At 36.9% G+C, this 22506-nt stretch overlaps 1 protein-coding gene across 3 annotated transcripts in view; it reads left to right on the top strand.

Moving 5' to 3' along the window:
• The window catches only part of CCSER1 (coiled-coil serine rich protein 1), a 1488482-nt gene that overhangs the window by 800090 nt on the left and 665886 nt on the right, over positions 1–22506 (top strand). For all 3 annotated transcript variants that reach the window (XM_005207807.5, XM_005207808.5, NM_001076437.1), the window contains 1 exon segment: positions 19275–19352. In XM_005207807.5, coding sequence (XP_005207864.1) covers positions 19275–19352 — 78 coding nt within the window.

Raw genomic sequence — 22506 nt, 5'->3', positions numbered from 1 at the left:
TTCATCCGTATTACTCCAAATGACTTTTCATTCTTTTTATGGCCTAGTAGTATTCCATAGTATTTATATACCATATCTTCTTTATTCATTCATCGGTCAGTGGACATTTTGGTTGCCTCCATGTCTTGACGACTGTAAACAGAGCTGCAATGAACATTAGGTTGCATGTATCTTTTCAAATTAGCTTTCTCTGCGTATGTATCTTAAGAGTGGGATTGCTGGATCGTGTGGTAACTCTATTTTTAGTTTTTCGAGGAATCTCCATGTTGTTCTCAATAGTGTTTGTGCCGATTTACATCCTCACCAACAGTGTAGGAAGGTTGCCTTTTCACCACACCCAGCATTTATTATTTATATACTTTTTGATGATGACCATTTTGACTGATGTGAAGTAGCTTCTTATTTTTGATGTGTATAGTTTTGATGTGCATTTCTCTAATAATTAGTAATGTTGAGCATCTTTTTATGTGCCTATTGGCCAACCTTGTATCTTCTTTGGAGAAGTGTCTATTTAGGTCTTCTGCCATTTTTTAAAATTTGGTTGTTTTGGTTTTTTGATATGGAGCTATATCAGCTGCATCTATTTTGGAAATTAAGCCTTTGTGTACTAAATCAAACAGTACATTAAAAGGATCATACATCTTAATCAAGGGGAATTTACCCAGGGATGCAAGTATTTTTTTTAGTATCCTCAAATCAATCAGTATGATTTACCACATTAATAAATGGAATATTAAAAACCAGGAAAAGCTTTTGATAAAATTCAATGCCTATTTATGATTAAAAAAAAAAAACTCTCCAGAAAGTGGGCATAGAGGGAACCTACCTCAGCATAATAAAGGCCTTATATGACAGACCCACAGCTTACATCATACTCAATGATGAAAAGCTGAAACATTCCCCCTGAGATCCAGAACAGGACAAGAGTACCCATTCTTGCCACCTTTATTGAACATAATTTTGGAAGCCCTAGCACAGAAATCATAAGGAGAATAAATAAAAGGAATCCAAATTGGAAAGGAGGAAGTAAAACTGTTACTCTTTGCAGATTATGACATGATACTATTATACATAGGAGACACTATACATATAGACCTCATTAATGAATTCAGTAAAGTTGCAGGATACAAAATTAATGTACAGAAATCTATTGTTTATATACAGTGACAAATATCAGAAAAATTAAGGAAACATTCTCATTTGCCATTGCATTTAAAAATGTACCTAGGAATAAATATACATAATGCAAAAACCTGTACTCCAAAAACTATAAGACAGCAAAAGAAATTGTAGATGATACAAACAAATGAAAAGATATACTCTAATCTTGGAATAGAATAATCAATATTGTTAAAATGACCATACTTCCCAAGACAGTTTGCATATCAAATTACCAGTGGCATTTTTTACAAAATTAGGGGAAAAAATTGTTTCATTTGTTAGTTTATATAGAAATGCAAAAGACTATGAATATCTAGGAGAATCTTGAGGATGAAGAGTAGAGCTGGAAGGATCAGGCTCCCTGACTTCAAACCATACAACAAAAGTACAGTAATCAAGAGTATGGCACTGGCACAAAAAAAAAGAAAGATCAACGAAACAAGATAGAAACCCCAGAAATAAACTCAGGCACTTATGGTCAATCTGTGACAAATGAGGCAAGAATATACAGTGGAGAAAAGACAATCTATTCAATAAATGCTGCTGGGAAAACTGGACCAGCTACATGTAAAAGAATGAAATCAGAATATTCTCCAGCACCTAATACCATACACAAAAATCAACTCAAAATGGATTAAAGATCTAAATATAATACTAGATGTAAAACATCTAGAGGAAAACATTCACAGAGCTCTCTTTAACATAAATTGCAAGAGTGTTGTGTGTGTGTGTGTGTGTGTGTGTGTGTGTGTGATTTGTCTCCTAGAGTATGGAAACATATCTCTTGATAGAACCTTCACCTCTTCCACCAGCTGCACAGCTAGCAAAGTGGTGTCTTACTAAGGAGCTGGGCTCTAAAATGCCTTGTAGTGAACATTTAGCCAAAAATCCTGTAGAAATAGTTTTATTTTTAGATATAAAATATACAAAATAATAAATATTAAAATTCTTATATGTCTTAGACTCATAGTTTGCATAAACATGCTGTAATTACTGATGGATGAATTAACAAATTATAGCTATCCATTAAATATTTATTCAAATCAATTAAGCCCAGCTTAAAAGATGCTTACTCCTTGGAAGAACAGTTATGACCAACCTAGATAGCATATTGAAAAGCAGAGACATTACTTTGCCAACAAAGGTCCGTCTAGTCAAGGCTATGACTTTTCCAGTGGTCATGTATAGATGTGAGAGTTGGACTGTGAAGAAGGCTGAACGCCGAAGAACTGATGCTTTTGAACTGTGGTGTTGGAGAAGACTCTTGAGAGTCCCTTGGACTGCAAGGAGATCCAACCAGTCCATCCTAAAGGAGATCAGCCCTGGGTGTTCTTTGGAAGGAATGATGCTAAAGCTGAAACTCCAGTACTTCGGCCACCTCATGCGAAGAGTTGACTCATTGGAAAAGACTCTGATGCTGGGAGGGATTGGGGGCAGGAGGAGAAGGGGACGACAGAGGATGAGATGGCTGGATGGCATCACTGACTCGATGGATGTGAGTCTGAGTGAACTCTGGGAGATGGTGATGGACAGGGAGGCCTGGCATGCTGCGATTCATGGGGTCGCAAAGAGTCGAACACAACTGAGCTACTGAACTGAACTGAACCATTTCTGTATACTATTTCTGTTGAAAGATAAATAAACAGATATCCAAAGCAGCTAAGTAGTTGGTGTAGTCACATACAATCCCTTCTTAGCAAACTTGTGCTGTTAGATTTGATGTAGATTTTGTCTTAGTAGATTTTGCTGTTCACATATACATTTATGGGATTGTATTTTATTTTTACTTTTGTTTATGAATATGTTGAAGGAAATTTGTAGGATAAGGCATTTTATGGTGTTTGGAATTAGAGTTTGCCAGTAAAGTTTGATCTGTGTGTACAATGCTTCTGGTGAAGTGTGATTCATGACATCCATTGTTTTGCAGCTGATTGTCAACCTGTAATGCTCTGCTGACTCTGCACTTCTTCAATGATCTTGTCTCCCTTATGCTTATCCTTCTGGAATGCTGTCATCAGCATATTGCTGTTCATGAATGACCGCCTTGAGAAACTTTATGTCACTTCTCAGTTTATTATAAGAATTTTATCTACAAAAAATTAATCAATATCAACCATAAAGTAAAATTATCACAATTCTTCACAATTTTGAAGAAAAAGTGGTTATTTTCTTCAAAACAGGAATCTAATTTTTAAACCATAATGATAAAGTCAGCAGGGTATTCTTTTATTCTGACCTTCTAAATAAAAATCAAGCAAGGAAAAGCTACAAGAATTTTTGTCATGCTTTCAAAGATGTCAATCTCAATGTACAGGCAGTCACATTTCTGTTTTATGGATATTTTTTTAAATAGGAACAGTTTTCAAGGTTGAATTAAGGTTGTATTAGTCAACACTATTAAAAGTCCTAGAACTTCCCAGTAACTATATTCAAATTCAATTTTTACAAGTTGAATCTGTGTGTGTGTGTGCATGTGTGAGAGAGCGCTTTATAAGGGGCAGTAAACAGCATCCTTCTTTGCCTTCCTAAATTCAGAACTAATATCAAGCTAGAACATTCAGAGAGATTGAATTAGAATATAATACAATCCAAATCTGGCTTGGAATGCAGCCATGTAAGTATCCAATACATTCTTAGGTACCCCACTGAAGTTGCTGAAAAAATTCAGACCTCTCTCACAGGGCCAGAGTCTGTAAGCTTATGTCTGGACAAGCTGAGATTTCATCCTGTAGACAGACCACACCAGCAAGAAGGAGAGCAAGTTTGTTTACCCAATGCCACTTACCAGATTATGAATGGAGATAAGAGAGTGAGAGGTAGGAAAAGCAGCCAGAAAGATGCTTCTAGCAGAAGTCCCCTTGTGCAGATGGATCCAGGGGAATATGGAGGGTCCCTGGATAATTAAAAAGTGAGTTTTATAGACTGGGTGTGTTAATGAGGGAATGTTTGGACTTGAAGTATCAAAAATACACTGGGCCTAATTTCCTGTAGAAGTTGCTTCTACATTGATGTTTTCCCCTTAATCACCATCATTGGAGGAATCACTTTATTAATTTCTTACCCATGATGTAAAATTCAAGAAAGTGTAAGGATAGAATATGTAAGGTTTTCTTGGGAAAAAGAAAAATTCTAATCTATTCATGAAAATATTTCTTACCTGTATCAGTTCCTCAGACATATTTCATTTGTACCTATTCTTGAATGTCCTCACTTTAATCTTTTGCTTCCTGTCCTCTCCCCCTTGATTTTCTCTTAAGAAATCTGTACAGCTTAGAATTACTAGGATAGCTCCTTAGTTCATATATCATTTCCAATATGTCCCTACTTAAATTTATATACCATACAAATGCCAGAAATTTTACTGGACTTGTCATGTCTCTAATATTAAATTCCCTATAACCAGTGCTTCTGCAGTATGTCAGCTCACCAGATGGTCTCTGTTGAATCCTCTCAAACCTCATGCCTCATCTCTCATTTGCCTACTTCTTTATTTAAAAAAAAATGGATCCAACACCTAGAATGTGCCAAAAACTACATTAGACAGTGTGGTGTCAATATGGCTCTAAATAGATTCGATCTTTGCTATAAGGAATTTATATGCTACTGCAGAAGACGGAACAAATACAGGCAAACAGCCAAATAAAAGGAGTAATTGAAATGGAGGACATGTAATTTAAAAAAAGAGAGATTAAAAGAGAATCACCTGAAGATGGGGATCTAATTTAAAGAAGACATATCTAAAGCAGTAGAGGCACCTAATATGAAGATCATTTCCAGATGGAGGAAATAGCATTTTAAAAATTTAAGTGTGAAAAAAAAAAAAGGGTGAAAAATCTTAGTTCACTCATGCAACTGAAGGAAGATGATCATGAGTCAGTTTTCAAGGAGAAGACTGGTATGAGATGAAGTTAGAATAATAAATAAATGCCAGGAGAGCCAGGGCTGTATTGGTTTACTGACATTTTCTCTGTCCTTATATTTTTGACCCATTTTTTGAAATATTTCAATATAAAATAAACCCCTTTACTCTTTGCCCTTTTCTACAACTTGTCAAACTTTTCCTGAGGTAGGATAACCAAAAACCAGAAGCACCTAGGAACCAGTCAGCTGCTGACATTTGTGAGACTCGGGGTAAGAACACAAAAAGGGGACTCACTTTAAAAACTGTTCAATAAAATGGTTCTAGCCTTGTAACTTGATAAATATACCTTGCTAATGCTAGCTGCTTGCCCTCGTACTGCTTCCCAATGACCGGCATGGAGACAGTGTTGTGCTCCTTGGCCTTGGTCTTGATGAGGTCCTTGAAGTTCATAGGCACAGAGCTAGTGGGCATGCCAATGCCCCCTGGGCCATGTTCTTGGCCTTGCACTGCTCCTGCATGGCCTCATACTGGAAATCCTTCCTCCACTCTGTGTGGGTGAGGAAAGATGATGGGTTAAGTCCTTAGTGTTAGACTGGCCACCAGCTCCGGCTGGGCAGATGCACCAAAGAGCGGCCAACACAGTGGTGACGGAGGTGGACTCGGCTTACGTGAGCCTCCGTTCAGGAACAGTGCTCCTCTCAGCCACAGAAGACAGGGGAGCAGCTGCTGGCTAAGTAACTATGTGGAGGGGCTGAGAGATGAGACGAGTCTGTGTCCTGGAGCCCACAGGTGCCTGAACTCTAACTCAGTGTGGTTCATGTGCTCAGGGCCTCCACCAGGGGCCCCACTCACCAACATTCATGATGTCAACAGCCTTGTTGAACTTGTCCTTGACGGATGGGGCACCAGCACTTGGTCCGAGAACACGGACTTCCAGCCCAGGTACCACTTGGTGATCTCCTCCTAACTGGGGCTGTTACTCAGGAGCACGGCGCCTGTTGAGAGGAGACAAGTGAGAAGCCGGAGTCCACCATGGCAACAGGTGGGAGCACAGCTTCCACTTGCGTGTTTGGGTCCTGGTCCTATAAGCTGGTGACACTTGCAGGGTTTCAGGGACTGAATGGGGTCAGCTCGACAGTGAAGGGCCCTGCATGTAGACTCTGCGCCTTGGCCTCCCACCCACACCCCTGGGCCACTTTGAGGATCAGGGATGATGCAGGTGAATTGCTCCAGACCACATGAGGCAAGTGTTCAATAAAGGGTGCTCACGGTGGTCCTGAGGATTTCGTTGGTGGCTTAGACGGTAAAGCGTCTATCTACAATGCGGGAGACCTGGGTTTGATCTTTAGGTCGGGAAGATCCTCTGGAGGAGGAAATGGCAACCCACTTCCAGTACTCTTGCCTGGAGAATCCCATAGACAGAGGGCAGTGGTAGGCTACAGTTCATGGGATTGCAAATAGTCGGATGTGACTGAGGGGTTTCACTTTCACTTTCTTTTACTTTAGTGACTTGTAAAGCTATGATAAAATTACAGATTTTTTTTTTTTTTTTTTTGGATCCCTTAGCATCTGTGAAGGAACTTGGCAATGGGGAGAGAGCAAGTCCTGGCTCCAGACTAACCTGGTCTTTCACTGTCCTAGATTCGGCCCTTCAGAGCCTCATGACCCTCAGGAGGAATGACCTGGGTCATGTCCTAAACCAGGCAATTAATTCAAAGGTTCTGGAGTGTGGTTGAAAGGGGAAACATGGCTTTGATTTTGTACATGGGGAGAGAATCCTCTCTCCATAGACAGAAACATGGTGGGTGGATGGCCGGAATGGATTCTCTAATACAAATTTCTCTTATCTAAGTTGAAGGACAATACTGACCAGTGCAGCTATTAAGTATAGATTTAATGCTGCTGCTGCTGCTGCTGCTAAGCCGCTCCAGTTGTGTCCGACTCTGTGCGACCCCATAGATGGCAGCCCACCAGGCTCCCCCATCCCAGGGATTCTCCAGGCAAGAACGCTGGAGTGGGTTGCCATGTCCTCCAATGCATGAAAGTGAGAAGTGAAAGTGAAGTCGTTCAGTCGTGTCCGACTCTTAGCAACCCCATGGACTGCAGCCCACCAGGCTCCTCGGTCCATGGGATTTTCCAGGCAAGAGTACTGGAGTAGGGTGCCATTGCCTTCTCCGAGACCTTTCGTATTTAAATTCCAGTCTCTGTTGTTGAAAGTGGGTAATGAGTACACAGGGATTCTTGATGTTACTCTCCCTACAGTTTGTTAATGTTAGCAACTTTCTGTAACCAAAAAAGTGAGAAAATATTTTAATATCTTCTTGACAGTTCCAGGAAATTTTATGTTCTATGTGAAGAGGTTTAATTTGCTTGGTCACCATTTGTTTATAATCCTGCTGATGTCTTTAGTAATACAGCCTCATTAATGGTGGGTAAAAATAATCAATGTGCTCTGTAATATTGCTTTTTCTTTCCTGAGTTTATCCTTGGACTTGGCATCATTAAATTCCAGTAACTTTCCTTGTATTTTTATTCTTTATATTTAAATAATCTTGATGGGCTTCCCAGGTGGTGTAGTGGTAAAGATCTGCCTGCCAGTGCAGGAGATGTGAGAGATGCAGGTTCAATCACCGGGTCAGGAAGATCCTCTGGAGTAGCGAATGGCATTCCACTCCAGAATTCTTGCCAGGAGAACTGCATGGACAGAGGAGCCTGACAGGCTACCGTCCTTGGTCTCGCAAAGGGTTGGACAGGACTGAGCAACTAAGCATGCATATCCATTGACATTGAGCACCATCTTATAAAGGACTCCAAACTCTTTTTCATCCACCAAAATTCTAGTTTAAAATTAACTCAATGTGAATTTTCTTATGTTGAATTACATTGCTTTAAATTTTAAAAGTTAGTTTTTCTCCTCTTATAGAGTGGCAGTCTCAGTCTTTCAATATTGTTTCTTCTTTCCATGAACTAATCTTTACATCCATGATTTAGAATCTAAATTTAGGATTATACTATTTTAAGCAGTCTTTGTGTTCTTTTTATATTTTTAAGATATTCCTTTTTCTAATTCAAACCTATTCTTTGCAAAGCTTTCTTTTCAACGTTTGGATAATAACACAGCCTCAGGTATGTGTGGAGAAGGCAATGGCAACCCACTCCAGTATTCTTGCCTGGAGAATCCCAGGGATAGGGGAGCCTGGTGGGCTGCTGTCTATGGGGTCGCACAGAGTCAGACACGACTGAAGCGACTTAGCAGCAGCAGGTATGTGTTCATATAGTGGGGCTATAATCAAAACCATACTCCTCCTTGGGTAGGATTTGAACCCACCTGAACCTCAGATTGGGACTCAAACCCATAATCCTTGAACTAGAAGGGGACATGAACCTACTGTCTTTTAATTCAAACTACTCACCTTGTATCAGAACTTAAGCTCGGGTTCTTTCATTTTGTCACAGAAGGAATTCAGTGTGAGGCAAAGTGATAGGCAAAGAGTGAGTTTATTAGCATAGTATGCTTGTGAGAGGTACAAGTGGGCTGGCGTGAGAGCACAGCAACCCCAGGGACCAAGGCTACATTTGTATAATCAAAGAAAAAATGGGGAGGGGAGAAGACCGTATTCTTCCTCATTCTTGAGCAGACATCAAGCATTAAATCATTGATTTCTCCTTCAGTCTCATATGGTGCTTCCCAGGTAGCTGAGTGGTAAAACAACCTGCCTGCCAATGCAGTAGACACAGACAATGTGATCTCAGTTTCTGGATTGAGAAGATCCCCTGCTCTAGGAAATGGCAACCCAATCCAGTATTCTTGCCTGGAAAATTCTGTGGACATATGAGCCTGGTGGACTACAGATCATAGAGTCTCAAAAGACTCTTGACACGACTGTTTTTGATTTTCTATGGTTTAACTAGGACTGTTGTGGCACTGTTTAAATCATATGTATATTAGCAAAAGGGTGATAAAAAATACTAAAATATGGTAATTAATCTCAGGTTTGATATCATGTACCCTTTTACCCAATTTTAGCTTTCCCCCTTCACCTATACTTCTGTCTTTTGCTGTTGTTCAATCACTCAGTCATGTCTAACTCTTTGTGATCCCATGGACTGCAGCAAACCAGGTTTCCCTGTCCTGCACCATCTCCAGGAGCTTGCTCAAATTTGCATCCATTGAGTCAAATTACTAGATTCCATGACTAGATTCAATGACTAGATTCCATGATGCCATCAAACCATCTCATCCTCTGTCATCCCCTTCTCCTCCCACCTTCAGTCTTTCCCAGCATCAGGGTTTTTCTAATGAGTTGGCTCTTCCCATAAGGTGGCCAAAGTATTGGAGCTTCAGCTTCAGCATCAGTCCCTCTGATGAGTATTCAGGGTTTGTTTCCTTTTGGATTGACTGTTTTGATCTCCTTGCAGTCCAAGGGACTCTCAAGAGTCTTTCCCAACACCAGAGTTCAAAATTATCAATTCTTCAGCATTCAGCCTTCTTTATGGTCCAACTCTCACATCCATACATGACTACTGGAAAAACCATAGCTTTGACTATACAGACCTTTGTTGACAAAGTGATGTCTCTGCTTTTTAATATGCTGCCTAGGTTTGTCATAGCTTTCTGTCCAAGGAGCAAGTGTCTTTTAATTTCATGGCTGCAGTCACCATCTGCAGTGATTTTGGAGCCCAAGAAAAGAAAGTCTCTCACTGTTCCCATGGTTTCCCCATCTATTTGCCATAAAATGATGGGACTAGATTCCATGATCTTCGTTTTTTGAATGTTGAATTTTAAGCCATCCTTTCATTCTCCTCTTTCACCTTCATCAAGAGGCTCTTTAGTTCCTCTTTGCTTTCTGCCATAAGGGTGTTGTCATCTGCATATCTGAGGTGGTTCATATTTTTCCTGGCAGTCTTGATTCCAGCTTATGCTTCATCCAACCCAAATTTTGCATGATGTACTCTGAACATAAGTTAAATAAGTAGGGTGACAGTATACAGCCTTGAGTTACTCCTTTCCTGATTTTGAACCAGCCTGTTGTTCCATGTCCGCTTCTGATTGTTGCTTCTTAACCTACATATAGATTTCTCAGGAAGAAGGTAAGATGGTCTGGCATTCCCATCTCTTTAAGAATTTTCCAGTTTGTTGTGATCCACACAGTCAAAGACTTTAGCATAGTCAATGAAGCAGAAGTGGATATTTTTTCTGGAATTCTCTTTCTTTTCCTGTGATCCAACAGATGTTGGCAATTTGATCTCTGATTCCTCTACCTTTTCTAAATCCAGCTTGAACATCTGGAAGTTTTCAATTCATGCACGGTTAAAGCCTGGCTTGGAGAATTTGAGCATTACTTTGCTAGCATGTGAAATGAGTGCAATTGTGAGGTAGTTTGAACATTCTTGGCATTGCCTTTCTTTAGGATTGGAGTGATAACTGACCTTTTCCAGTCCTGTGGCCACTCCTGAGTTTTCCAAATTTCCTGGCATATTGAGTGCAGCACTTTAACAGTGTCATCTTTTAGGATTTTAGATAGCTCAGCTGGCCTTCCGTCACCTCCACTATCTTTGTACTGATTCTTCCTAAGACCCACTTGACTTTGCACTCCAGGATGTCTGGCTCTAGGTGAGTGATCATACCATCATGGTTATCTGGGTCATGAAGATCTTTTTTTTTGTATCATTCTGTGTGTTAGTGCTACCTCTTCTCAATATCTTCTGCTTCTGTTAGGTCCATACCGTTTTTGTCCTTTATTGTGCCCATCTTTGCATGAAATGTTCCCTTGGTAGCTCTAATTTTCTTGAAGAGACCTCTAGTTTTCCCCATTCTATTGTTTCCCTCTATTTCTTTGTATTGTTCGCTTAGGAAGGTTTTCTTATTTCTCCTTGCTATTCTTTGGAACTCTGTATTCAGATTGGTATATCTTTCCTTTTCTCCTTCGCCTTTCACTTCTTCTTGTCTCAGCAATCTGTAACAGCTCCTCAGACAGCCATTTGTCTTTGTGCATTTCTTTTTCTTGGGGATGGTTTTATCACTGCCTCCTGTACAGTGTCGTGAACATCCATCCATGGTTCTTCAGGCACTCTGTCTATAAAATCGAATCCCTTGAATCTATATGTCACTTCCACTGTATAATCATAAAGGATTTAAGTTATACCTGAATGGTCTAGTGGTTTTCCCTACTTTCTTCAATTTAAGTGTGAATTTTGTAATAAGCATTTTATCATCTGAGCCGTAGTCAGCTCCTGGTCTTGTTCTTGCTAACTGTACAGAGCTCCTCCATCTTCAACTGCAAAGAATATAATCAATCTGGTTTCAGCATTGACCATCTGGTGACGTCCGTATGTAGTGTTGTTTCTCATGTTGTTGGAAGAGGGTGTTGGTTTCTGTCTTGGCATGCAGAAATGCTACTATTGTCTTGTTTCTTTAATTGTCCTTGTTGGTTATCTATTTTATATTAGTAGTATGTAATGTTAATTCCAAATCCCTAATTTATCCTGCCTCTATGCCTTTCCAGTTTGGTAACCATAAATTTGTTTTTGAAGTTTGTCAATCTATTTCTGTTTTGTAGACAAATCCGTATATATCATTTTTTTTAGATTCCACATGTAAGTGATACCATGATAATTGTCTTTCTCTGAGTTACTTGACTTAGTATGATTATCTCTAGGTTTATCCATGTGGCTGCAAATGGCATTATTCCATTCTTTTCTTCTGGCTAAAATTGTTGTGTGTATGTGTGTGTATAAACACACACACACACACACACACACACATATATATATATACACACACATATATATACATACATTGCATCTTCTTTCTTTATCCATTCCTCTGTTGATGGGCATGCAGGTTTTTTCTATGTCTTGGCTATTGTAAATAATGCTGCAATGAACGTAAGAGTGCATGCAACTTTTTGAGTTATGATCTTTTTGGATATACACCCAGGAGTGGGATAGATGGGTTATATGGTAGTTCTATTTTTAGTTTTTTAAGGAACTCCCATTCTGCTCTCCATAGTGATTGTGCCAGTTTACATTCCCACCAACAATGGGGGAGGATTCTCTTTCCACCACACCCTCTCCATCACTTATTTGTAGGCTTTATGATGAGTGCCGTTGTGACCAGTGTGAAGTCATCCTTCATTGTAGTTTTGATTTGCATTTTTCCAATAACAATGTTGACATCTTTTCATGTGTCTTTTGGCCATCTGTATGTCCTCTTTGGAGAAATGTCTATTTAGATCTTCTGCCCATTTCTTTGTTTACTTCATATTGAGCTACATGAGCTGTTTGTTATACCTACTACATGAGCTGATTTATACCTGTCGGTCACATTGTTTGGAAATACTTTCTTCCATTCTGTGTGTTGTCTTTTTGTCTTGTTTATGGTTCCCTTTGCTGTGAAAAGCCTTTGAGTTTAATTAGGCTCCATCTGATATTTTTATTTTTACTTTGATTCTTCTAGGAGGTGGATCCAAAGAGCTATTGTTGCAATTTATGTCAAAGTATGTTCTGTCTATATTTTTTATAGAAGTTTTATATTATCTGATCTTACATTTATGTCTTTAATTCATTTTGAGTTTATTTTTATCTATTGTGTTAGAAAATGTTCTAATTTCATTCTTTTACATGTACCTTCCCAGTTTTCCCAGCAGCACTACGTGAAGAAACTGACTTTTCTCCATTATATGTTCCTGCCTTCTTTGTCATAAATTAATGGACCATAAGTGGATGAATTTATTTCTGGGCTTTCTATCCTGCCCTATTGATCTATATGCCCCGTTTGTGCCAATACCATACTATTTTGATTGCTGTAGCTTTGTGATATAGTCTGAAGTCAGGGAGCCTGATTCCTCCAGCTTTGTTTTTTCTTTCTGAAGATTGCTTTGGCTATTCGGGATCTTTTGTGTTTCCATACAGATTGTAAAGTTGTTTTTTTTTTTTTTTTTCCATAGTTTTTCTTAGCTTGAGCCTTTGGTCAGTATGTAGTGTCCTTTTTTGTCTCTTATGACAGTCTTTATTTTAAAGTCTATTTTGCCTGATATGAGTATTGCTGTTCCAGCTTTCTTTTTATTTCTGTTTACACAGAACATCTTTTTCCATCCTCTCACTTTCAGTCTGTATATGTCCCAGGATCTGAAGTAGGTTTCTTGTAGACAGCATATATGTGGGTCTGGTTTTTGTATCTGTTTGGCCAGTCTGTATCTTTTAGTTGGAGCATTTAATCCCTTTATACTTAAGGTAATTATTGAGACATATGCCCTTATTGCCATTTTGTGTTTGGATCACTTTTTCTTTTTTGTGTGTGCATATTGTAGATTTTTGGTTTGTGATTCCCATGAGGTTTTGATATACCAGTCTACATATTTAATACAGCAGCTAACAAGATTGTTTTCAGTTTCTGGTCTCTTAATTTCAACTGCGTTTTCAATATACTATGTCCCCTACCTACACACCTTCAAGTTGCAAACTTTCAAAGATGTGAATGTTTCTTTATGTGTCAAATCACATGTTAGTTTGTACGTCTAGCACACATTGTCATGTGCATGCATCCTCTACAGGTGGTGGTGTTTTTGTGTCATTTATTGCACAATACTGTGTAGAGTACAGTACTACAGCATCTTTATTTCAAGTCCAGAGTGTCCATAAGCAAGAGGTAGATAGAATTAAATCTAGCAAGGAACCAGAACCTGTGCCATTAATGTCAGGTGTGAGTAAGACTGCAGCTTAGCCTCCATCTCCTGTTGCTGACAAACCTTGGGCTCTAACGTCTTCTCCCTCTTCTCCCTCCTCCAATCAGCAGCTCTTCTTGCTTGTTCACTTGATGCTAGTCCTTGTATGCCAGCTGTTGTACTATATTGGTGTACTTCTCAAGGTACTATACTGTAAGATTAAAGAGGTACTCTTTATTTTTTGCTATTTTTTATTTGTGTGAAAATCATTATAAACTTATTACAGTACAAGGCTATATAGCTGATTATGTTAGTTGGGTACCTAAAATAACTTTGTGGGACTTATGAACAAACTGAATATATAAATTTGCTCTTAGAATGGAACTATTTGTATGTAGGGGACTTGCTGTATCCTGAATTTGTACTCACTTAGCAGTTGCTGGTTTTGATTCTGTGCTTGTTTGTGGATGATTTCTTACTTTGATTGTATGTTTGCCCTTACTGTTGATCTTTCGTATTTGTGATACTTCTGTTTCTAGCCATGGCCTTTCCTGTTTAGAGTCCTTTAGGAATTGTTGTAAAGCTGTTGTGATGTCAGATTGCCTTAACTTCACTTGCCTGTGCAGTTTTTTGATTTCTCTATTGAATCTGAAAAAGAGCCAAGTTTACTAGCTTTTTTATTATTTTATCTTTTTTTAAATCACATTTTCTCCTTCTCAATTTTTCCCCAATGACATGTGCTTGCATGTGCACACGTGAAAGTGCAAAAATATACATTTATCAATGGTATCTATTATACTTTTTTATGATCTATGATTGGCCAATGCATAAAAAATACACCAGAAATGATTCTTACAACTTAAGCAGAATATACTTTTAGAATATCCTGCTTGAACTAATCCTATTTTTAAAGAATTTAATGCCATTCAACATTTAGTTTTCAGTTTGCTTTTTTACATCTTTCAATTTTGTGTTATAATGCTGTATAAACTTTATCGTTTTATTCCTGACTCATGTTCCAAATGCCTTGTTGGTTATAATAATGGGTATTTTTTGGAATCTCAGCTCTTAAAGGAAATAAGCTGATAAATCCTCAGTTCAGTTCTGTCACTCAGTCATGTTCGACTCTGCGACCCCATGGACTGCAGCATGCCAAGCTTCCCTGTCCATCATCAACTCCCAGAGATTATTCAAACTCATGTCCATCAAGTCAGTGATGCCATCCAACCATCTCATCCTCTGTTGTCCCCTTTCTTCTCCAGCCTTCAATCTTTCCCAGCATTAGGATCTTTTCCAGTGAGTCAGCTCTTCGCATCAGGTGGCCAAAGTATTGGAGATTCAGCTTCAGCATCAGTCCTTCCAATGAATATTCAGGAATGATTTCCTTTAGGATACCAGGTTGAATCTCCTTGCAGTCCAAGGGACTCTCAAGAGTCTTCTCCAACACCACAGTTCATAAGCATCAATTCTTCGGCACTCAGCCTTCTTTATAATCCAACTCTCACATCCATACATGACCACTGGAAAAACCATAGCTTTGACTAGATGGACCTTTGTTGGCAAAGTAATGTCTCTGCTTTGTAATATGCTATCTAGGTTGGTCATAACTTTTCTTCCAAGGAGTAAGCATCTTTCAATTTCATGGCTGCAGTCACCATCTAATGTACTTAAACTGTTTTTATAGTACAGCAGAATGACTTAGTAGAATCATTAGAGCATTTAGGCAGGATGAACAGCAAAGGCAGTTTTATTTTCATACTAGCTGGATAGTGACTATGCATTTGGTATGTGTCCTTGTATACATGAAGTGGAAGCAGCAATGACACTTGCAGCTTTTCCAGCCAGAATATCTTTTTAGAAAGGACACCAGATTTTGAAGACAGATAAAGGTTTTCCAACTTGCCTCTTTCACTTAATAGCCTATGTGACCTTTAGTGACAATTTCAACTTACTAAGAACCAGATTCCTGTTTTTCTGAGAAGAGACAATAACAGACATTGTACATTCTTGAGAGGATTCATATAAATTACTTGATACCAGTGCTTGGCATGTAACTATATTCTGTTAGCGTAGTGGCAAAGATTACAGAAGTAGAGGAAAGTGTGAATATAAGTAACTAATTTTGGCACGTTTGTAAACTGTGTTTTCTTTGATTTATAAACATTATTTATGGTAGCTGATTTTAATATACAGGTGTTGTATTACTCTTGATGTTAGATGAGATTAATCAAAAATTTGGAGAGAAAACCATTATATATTTTTTATTCATATAGCAATATTCTGTAAAATTCAAAACCTCCACATATTAAAAAGTCAGATAAGTCAGCAGTGTAAAATAATAAAAAATATACATAGTAAAATTCCTCTTTTTCATCATGTTTTGCTTACTTTTTCTATAGAATGTGATAGTTATTTGTTAATTCTGTTTAATAAGCACACATATGTTTTATGAATCAGAATTTTTAAAAAGGTGTGTTTATAGTTTAATAAACACAATTTAATAAATATTAAATTTTATACAATTAAACACAATTTAATAAATATTGGTATTTTCATTCCTTGGAAAGTGTCTGGGGTTAAGTTACTTATAAAATGTATCTGCCGAAAACTGAATTGTTTAATATTCCTTTGTCCTTCTGAGAGAATCTGGAAGAAGAAATTGAATTGTTTGCTTACGTAGAAAAATATTGGAAAAAAGCTATATTAAATCACATGCATGTGGAAATTAATTGATGGTCCAATAAAATAAATTTTAATGCACTTCGAATGTTTCTTTTCTCCAGATTGCTTCCTTGTAATTCTTTTATGTAAGGTGAAAGGAAGTATTTAAATAAGTTCTGTTGTAATTTAATTAAAGTATTATTTGGCTTTTCATTTCATTTTCAAAATAATATTTGAAAAATTAAGATAAACCTAAAATCCTTTGATAAAGAATTCTATCCTCTCTGTCATGGACTTGATTTACCACAGTCTCATTTCTTTCTATGGTCCCTTTCATTGTTTCTCCTTAGGCAAGTTTGAACTAGTAGCTGTTTATATATATATCTTTGTCAGGGTCTCGCTCACTTCTAAATATTTTCAAATGTCATTGCCTGAGAAAGATCCCGTATCACTTCCACTCCAAGTGGCTAATTTTTTCTAAACAACCATTCAGTGACAGCAAATGTTATTGGTTCCTTACGTGTTACTACTTTTTTGCCCTCTCCTCACATTCTAATAGTAGTCTAAATAAACACAACTTGTTAATTCTCATTTTAAATTTATATTGGAAAAAGTGGCCATATTTTCACTTACCCTTTTCAAAAAATGAAAACCATCCCTTTACATATTACATCTTAGATTATCTAATCTCCATTTCACTATTGTCTGAATAGCAGCTCTAGAAGTTTTATAAGAGGAAAGTTAGAAGGTTTGGCCATACATAATCCATTATGTATGTATTTTGTTAACCAACTTGGATAGCTTTCATATCTTATTAAGGATTTAAGGGAAAGAGCAAGAGAGTTCCAGAAAAACATCTAAAGAGCCTCTTGATGAAAGTGAATGAGAAGAGTGAAAAAGTTGGCTTAAAGCTCAACATTTAGAAAATTAAGATCATGGCATCCAGTCCCATCACTTCATGGGAAATAGATGGGGAAACAGTGGAAATAGTGGCTGACTTTATTTTTCTGGGCTCCAAAATCACTGCAGATGGTGATTGCAGCCATGAAATTAAAAGACGCCTACTCCTTGGAAGGAAAGTTATGACCAACCTAGACAGCATATTAAAAAGCAGGGACGTTACTTTGCCAACAAAGGTCCCTATAGTCAAAGCTATAGTTTTTCCAGTGGTCGTGTATGGGTGTGAGAATTGAACTATAAAGAAAGCTAAGTGCTGAAGAATTGATGCTTTTGAACTGTGGTGTTGGAGAAGACCCTTGAGAGTCCCTTGGACTCCAAGGAGATCCAACCAGTCCATCCTAAAGGAGATCAGTCCTGGGTGTTCATTGGAAGGACTAATGCTAAAGTTGAAACTCCAATACTTTGGCCACCTGATGCAAAGAGCTGACTCATTGGAAAAGACCCTGATGCTGGGAAAGATTGAGAGCAGGAGGAGAAGGGGACGACAGAGGATGAGATGGCTGGATGGCATCACTGACTCGATGGACATGGGTTTGGGTGATCTCCAGGAGTTGGTGATGGACAGAGAGGCCTGGCATGCTGCAGTTCATGGGGTTGCAAAGAGTTGGACATGACTGAGTGACTGAACTGAACTGAAGGGAAAGAGAGAGTGTTCACTTTTAAGTGAATTTAATTTAAGGGAAAGAGTATTTCTTAAGGAGAGGGAAAGAAAGAGAAAGGGAGGAGTAACCTGAGGGGAGAAGGGGAGGAGAAGAAACATTAGTTTTGTGTATTGTTAGTGAGGTTTGTGATGACTACTATCTCTTCATGGAAAAAATTAAATGATGAGTTATAACAGTTTTTATCATTAAAATATTATAGAGCTATTTTATTGACCAAGTGAAGAAAACAAAATAAAATTCTCCTTTAAATCAACATAAGACAAAAGCAGAACCTAGTGGAATCACATGAACTTCTTGGGAAACCTAAGTTAACTTTGTTAACTTAAACTTTGCAGACTCATTGAAATGGGTGGTAATCATAGTAAAAAATCCCCAGATGAGGTCTGATCATGTGAGTACAGCACTCCAAGCTGTGCTATACACACAGTGAACACATTATAATAAATATGCAAAGATAATTTTTACTCTAAGTGACACATTTAGTAGCAAGAAGACCAGAGCCAGAGGCCCCGTCATATTGTGTGTATATGCATGCTAAGTCTCTTCAGTAGTGTCCAACTCTTTTTTTGCAACGTTATGAACTGTAGCCCGCCAGGCTCCCAGTCCGTGAAATTCTCCAAGTAAGAATACTGGAGTGAATTGCCATTTACTCCTCCAAGGGATCTTCTTGACCCAGGGACTGAACTGAGTCTCTTGTGTCTCTTGCATTGGCAGGCGGGGAAACCAGTCACATTAGTAGACCAGAATTAGTACATTTGCATTTGAGATATGAAATCCCAAACTTTGCTCATGCATTGTATCTCTTATTTATAACAGGGTTGGATTCATGTAGGCTCCCCTAAAGGGCAGATTCCTAAATGTGTAGATTTTGGAATGAGAGAATTAGAAGCAATAAATAATTAAAAATGGTATTTACTGAAAATGTTTTGAATTTTAAATGTAAACACTTCTGAAACTGTATCAGTAAAATCCTCTCAATTTAAAGAAAACACAATAGCTTATAGAAAACTTAGCATAATCATTTGATATTGGATTTAAGCAAAGCATGTCTCTAGCTTTCAGCCATGATTCTGACTTAGTGGTTCCTGTATTAAAAGAAAAGATGCCAAAAATGACGTTATTATGACCTGAAAATTAAACCTCTGAATGTTCAAATTGATAAGTAAAGCACCACCACTGCGAAATATATGCACAATCATGAATTGTACAGTAATCAAATTTTAATGCGGGGGGGAGCATTAGTGTAGAAGCACATGACTCACAAAAAAATGTGTTTTGGTTTTGCTCTTTTTTTTCCTGCAGGAAAAAGTTCAGCACTTACAGAAGGCTTTTGCTTCAAGAGTAGATAAATCCACACAAACTGAACTTCTAGGCTATGATGTAAGTAGCTATATAAAACCATTTTTATCTTTTTTATTGGTATTCAGACCTCCACAGCTTATTTACTTCTATTGCTGCTATGTCCATGCATTGATTTAATAGGATTTAGTGGTACACCATTTATCTTTTGCTCTTAAATAATCCCCAAATACCTTCTGGAACTGAAAAAGATAATTACAGGCACTGACTAGCATACCAATGTCTTATTAATTTCTTTAAACCAACATCGCTAATACAGTCTTCTGAATTAGTGAATTTGCAGACATGTGCAAGAGATGTATTAGAATACTAAGACAATTTATTTTTAAGAAAGTACTGATTTATTTATTAACAGTTTAATAAAGTTATTATATTTTCAATCACCAAGGGCCAAGTACATCATTTTTACATTCTGGCACATAAAAGGGAGCACAACTTTGCAGAGAAATTTACAATACTATTTTAGCTCTTGGGCTTTGGTGTGGGCTGCAGAAAGTAATTTAATTGAAAGTTAGCATTTTTTTCTTCATGTGAAATATTTGTTGAACTGTCAAAATAAGATTGTAAAACATGTTTTAATACAAGATGACTTCCAGTAGCGCTAAATGATTTTAGAAAACTTTGATTCAAATATCTACTTAAACAAAGCTATGAAATTTTCACTTTGCCTAAGTTCACAACTTTAAATTTTCTTTCGATGAAAACATAAATGAGTTATCTTCTTTATGTTGAACCTAACATTTGTGAGAATACTCTGCTTTTTAAAAAAAATTATTAATATTATTTTTACCACTCTATTGGCAAGTAATAATAGAATAGAAATAATTTTAGATTTCATGAAGGGGTTTAATGATAAAATGTCAACTGATCTTCATGTTCTTATTTGTGTTGCCTTTCAAAGTACATTAACATATGTAACATAAAGCTGTCTATCTCTATTAGGAAATAAACCAGAGTTTTGAATTTCAGCTAAAATGGTTTTCAGATAGTTATGTGCATTATTTTTTAATTAAAAAAATTAAAAGCTACCCCTTTCTTTTGAGTTATTCTCTTATACTCATTTCATGTTTATTCTTAATACCTAAATATTCTAGATATCAATATTCTGACTATAATACTTCTTCAATTCCAGTGCTTTGGTATTTAAATGATAATGTTTCAGATATTTAAAAGTAAATGTTTTAGTAAGTTCAAATATGCTTTAGTGCACTAATTCAATATTTATCTGTTTAAGAGGAGTTATTGTTTAATTTTTTTTTTTCTAGTACATATTATTTGTGCTTAGGTCTTTGGGATATAAAACCAGTATGTATTTTACAATTAATAATCCATATCTTTTTAAATCTGTGAGTCAGTTGTCCAATAAGAACAATAAATTCATAGTCCACATTAAATCTTATTTCAACATAAATTCATTTAACACAGGAGCTGCAAGTAAACTTAGAATTCACCTATCTCAGTGCCCTCAATTTTCAAACAAGTTGACTAAGTTCCAGAAAAGTGAAGTCACTTGTTCACTAATGCACATTCTTTGTGGAAATCTGATCTTTTAAAAAAGTAGTGATTATCCTTATAACAAGGAAAAAGGAAGTACTCAGGCATTTGCACTCAGATATTTCATTTTACTCAATTTAAGAGACTGATGTTTAGCAGACTAAATTCTAAATTTCTAAATAACTGAATGTAAATGTAGAATGTAACCCTCTTAGATCTACAGCACTATTGGTGCCAGTCAGAAATGCCCACTAAGACATGATGGTATCTGTGGGGAGAGAGCTAAGTTCTAGCTACTAGATATTCCTTATGCCTGACATGAATGCCTGTCTGTGCCCCATACTTTTCTTGATTTTACAAAATGTCTTATATCAATGGTATTTAATTCTCCAAACGTGTAAACAAAAATTAAAGCCATGATCATAGTTAATTCTTGATCATACCTAGCCTCTTCTCATATCTGACAATGAGAGCTTAATGTATTTTACTAGATAAAAGTAATGTTAAAGAATAATTTCTTAGTGGTGAGTCCTTAATGGATCCCCTTGTACAAGTTTCTGATATGATTTGGGTAGTTATTAACATAGAATAATGTTCTAAAGATTTCATATTTTGTACTTCTTGGTGATATATTTTAGGACATAAGCATCAGAATCAGGACAAAGATATGCATGCAGAACCTTCCACCAGTAACTAGATGTAACTGTCATAATAGATTTTAAGGCAATTGGTATTAAAAAAACAACAACAACAAAAAAAACTGGGATGGGAAATATTTTAAATAAAACAAGTAAAGCATTTTAAATCTGCTGAGTTGTAACTATTTGGAATATTATTCATTAATGTAACTTTTTCATGACTGAAATATATTTTCTATAATTTTCAATAATGGTTTATAATTTTTTATATTCTTGTATGCAATAAGAATAATTTGTTATCTTTGATATTTTGCTCACATTTTCTCAGGAAATATAATTTGATCTTTAATTTATCACAAGTGTATATACATATATATACCTACATACATGCTATTTGAAATTTGCAATAGTATTTGTGAGAAGAAAAATCTTGTAGAAATCTGGCATATTATGGATGATGTTTTCACCTCTTTCTTTTTAAAGCTGTCAATATTAGCCACAAATTGTTCTTTACTGATCTTTATGGATCATGTTTCAGTGACATGAATGTTAGAATATAATCAGTCATGTCCGACTCTTTGCGATCCTATGGACTGTAGTCTACCAGGCTCCTCTGTCCATGGGATTTTCCAGGCAAGAGTACTGGAGTGGGTTGCCATTTCCTTCTCCAGGGGATCTTCCTGACCCAGGGAACGAACCCAGGTCTCCTGCATTGCAGGCAGATGCTTTACCCTCTGAGCCACCAGGGAAGCCCTATAAGAGACTACAGTATCTATTAATATAATTTCCTTGTGAAGATAGCTGTTACTACACATTTTGCTTAAGATGGGAAATAGAATCCCCGGGAGATATTAATTATAATGAAAACTATTAAAAGAAATTTCAAAATTTCAAAAGATATTAATTTCCCAAAAGATATTAATTATAATGAAAACTATTAAAAGAAAGTTCCAAATTTCCAAATTCACTACAGTGATTAAGTTCAAAGGTTTGTACAATAAACAACTTCTAGCCTGCCACAGATTTATCAAGAGTCTTAAAAC

The sequence above is a fragment of the Bos taurus genome, chromosome 6, assembly GCF_002263795.3.
Source record: "Bos taurus isolate L1 Dominette 01449 registration number 42190680 breed Hereford chromosome 6, ARS-UCD2.0, whole genome shotgun sequence".
Classification (NCBI taxonomy): Eukaryota; Metazoa; Chordata; class Mammalia; order Artiodactyla; family Bovidae; genus Bos; species Bos taurus.
This window is presented reverse-complemented; position numbering and strand designations above follow the sequence as displayed.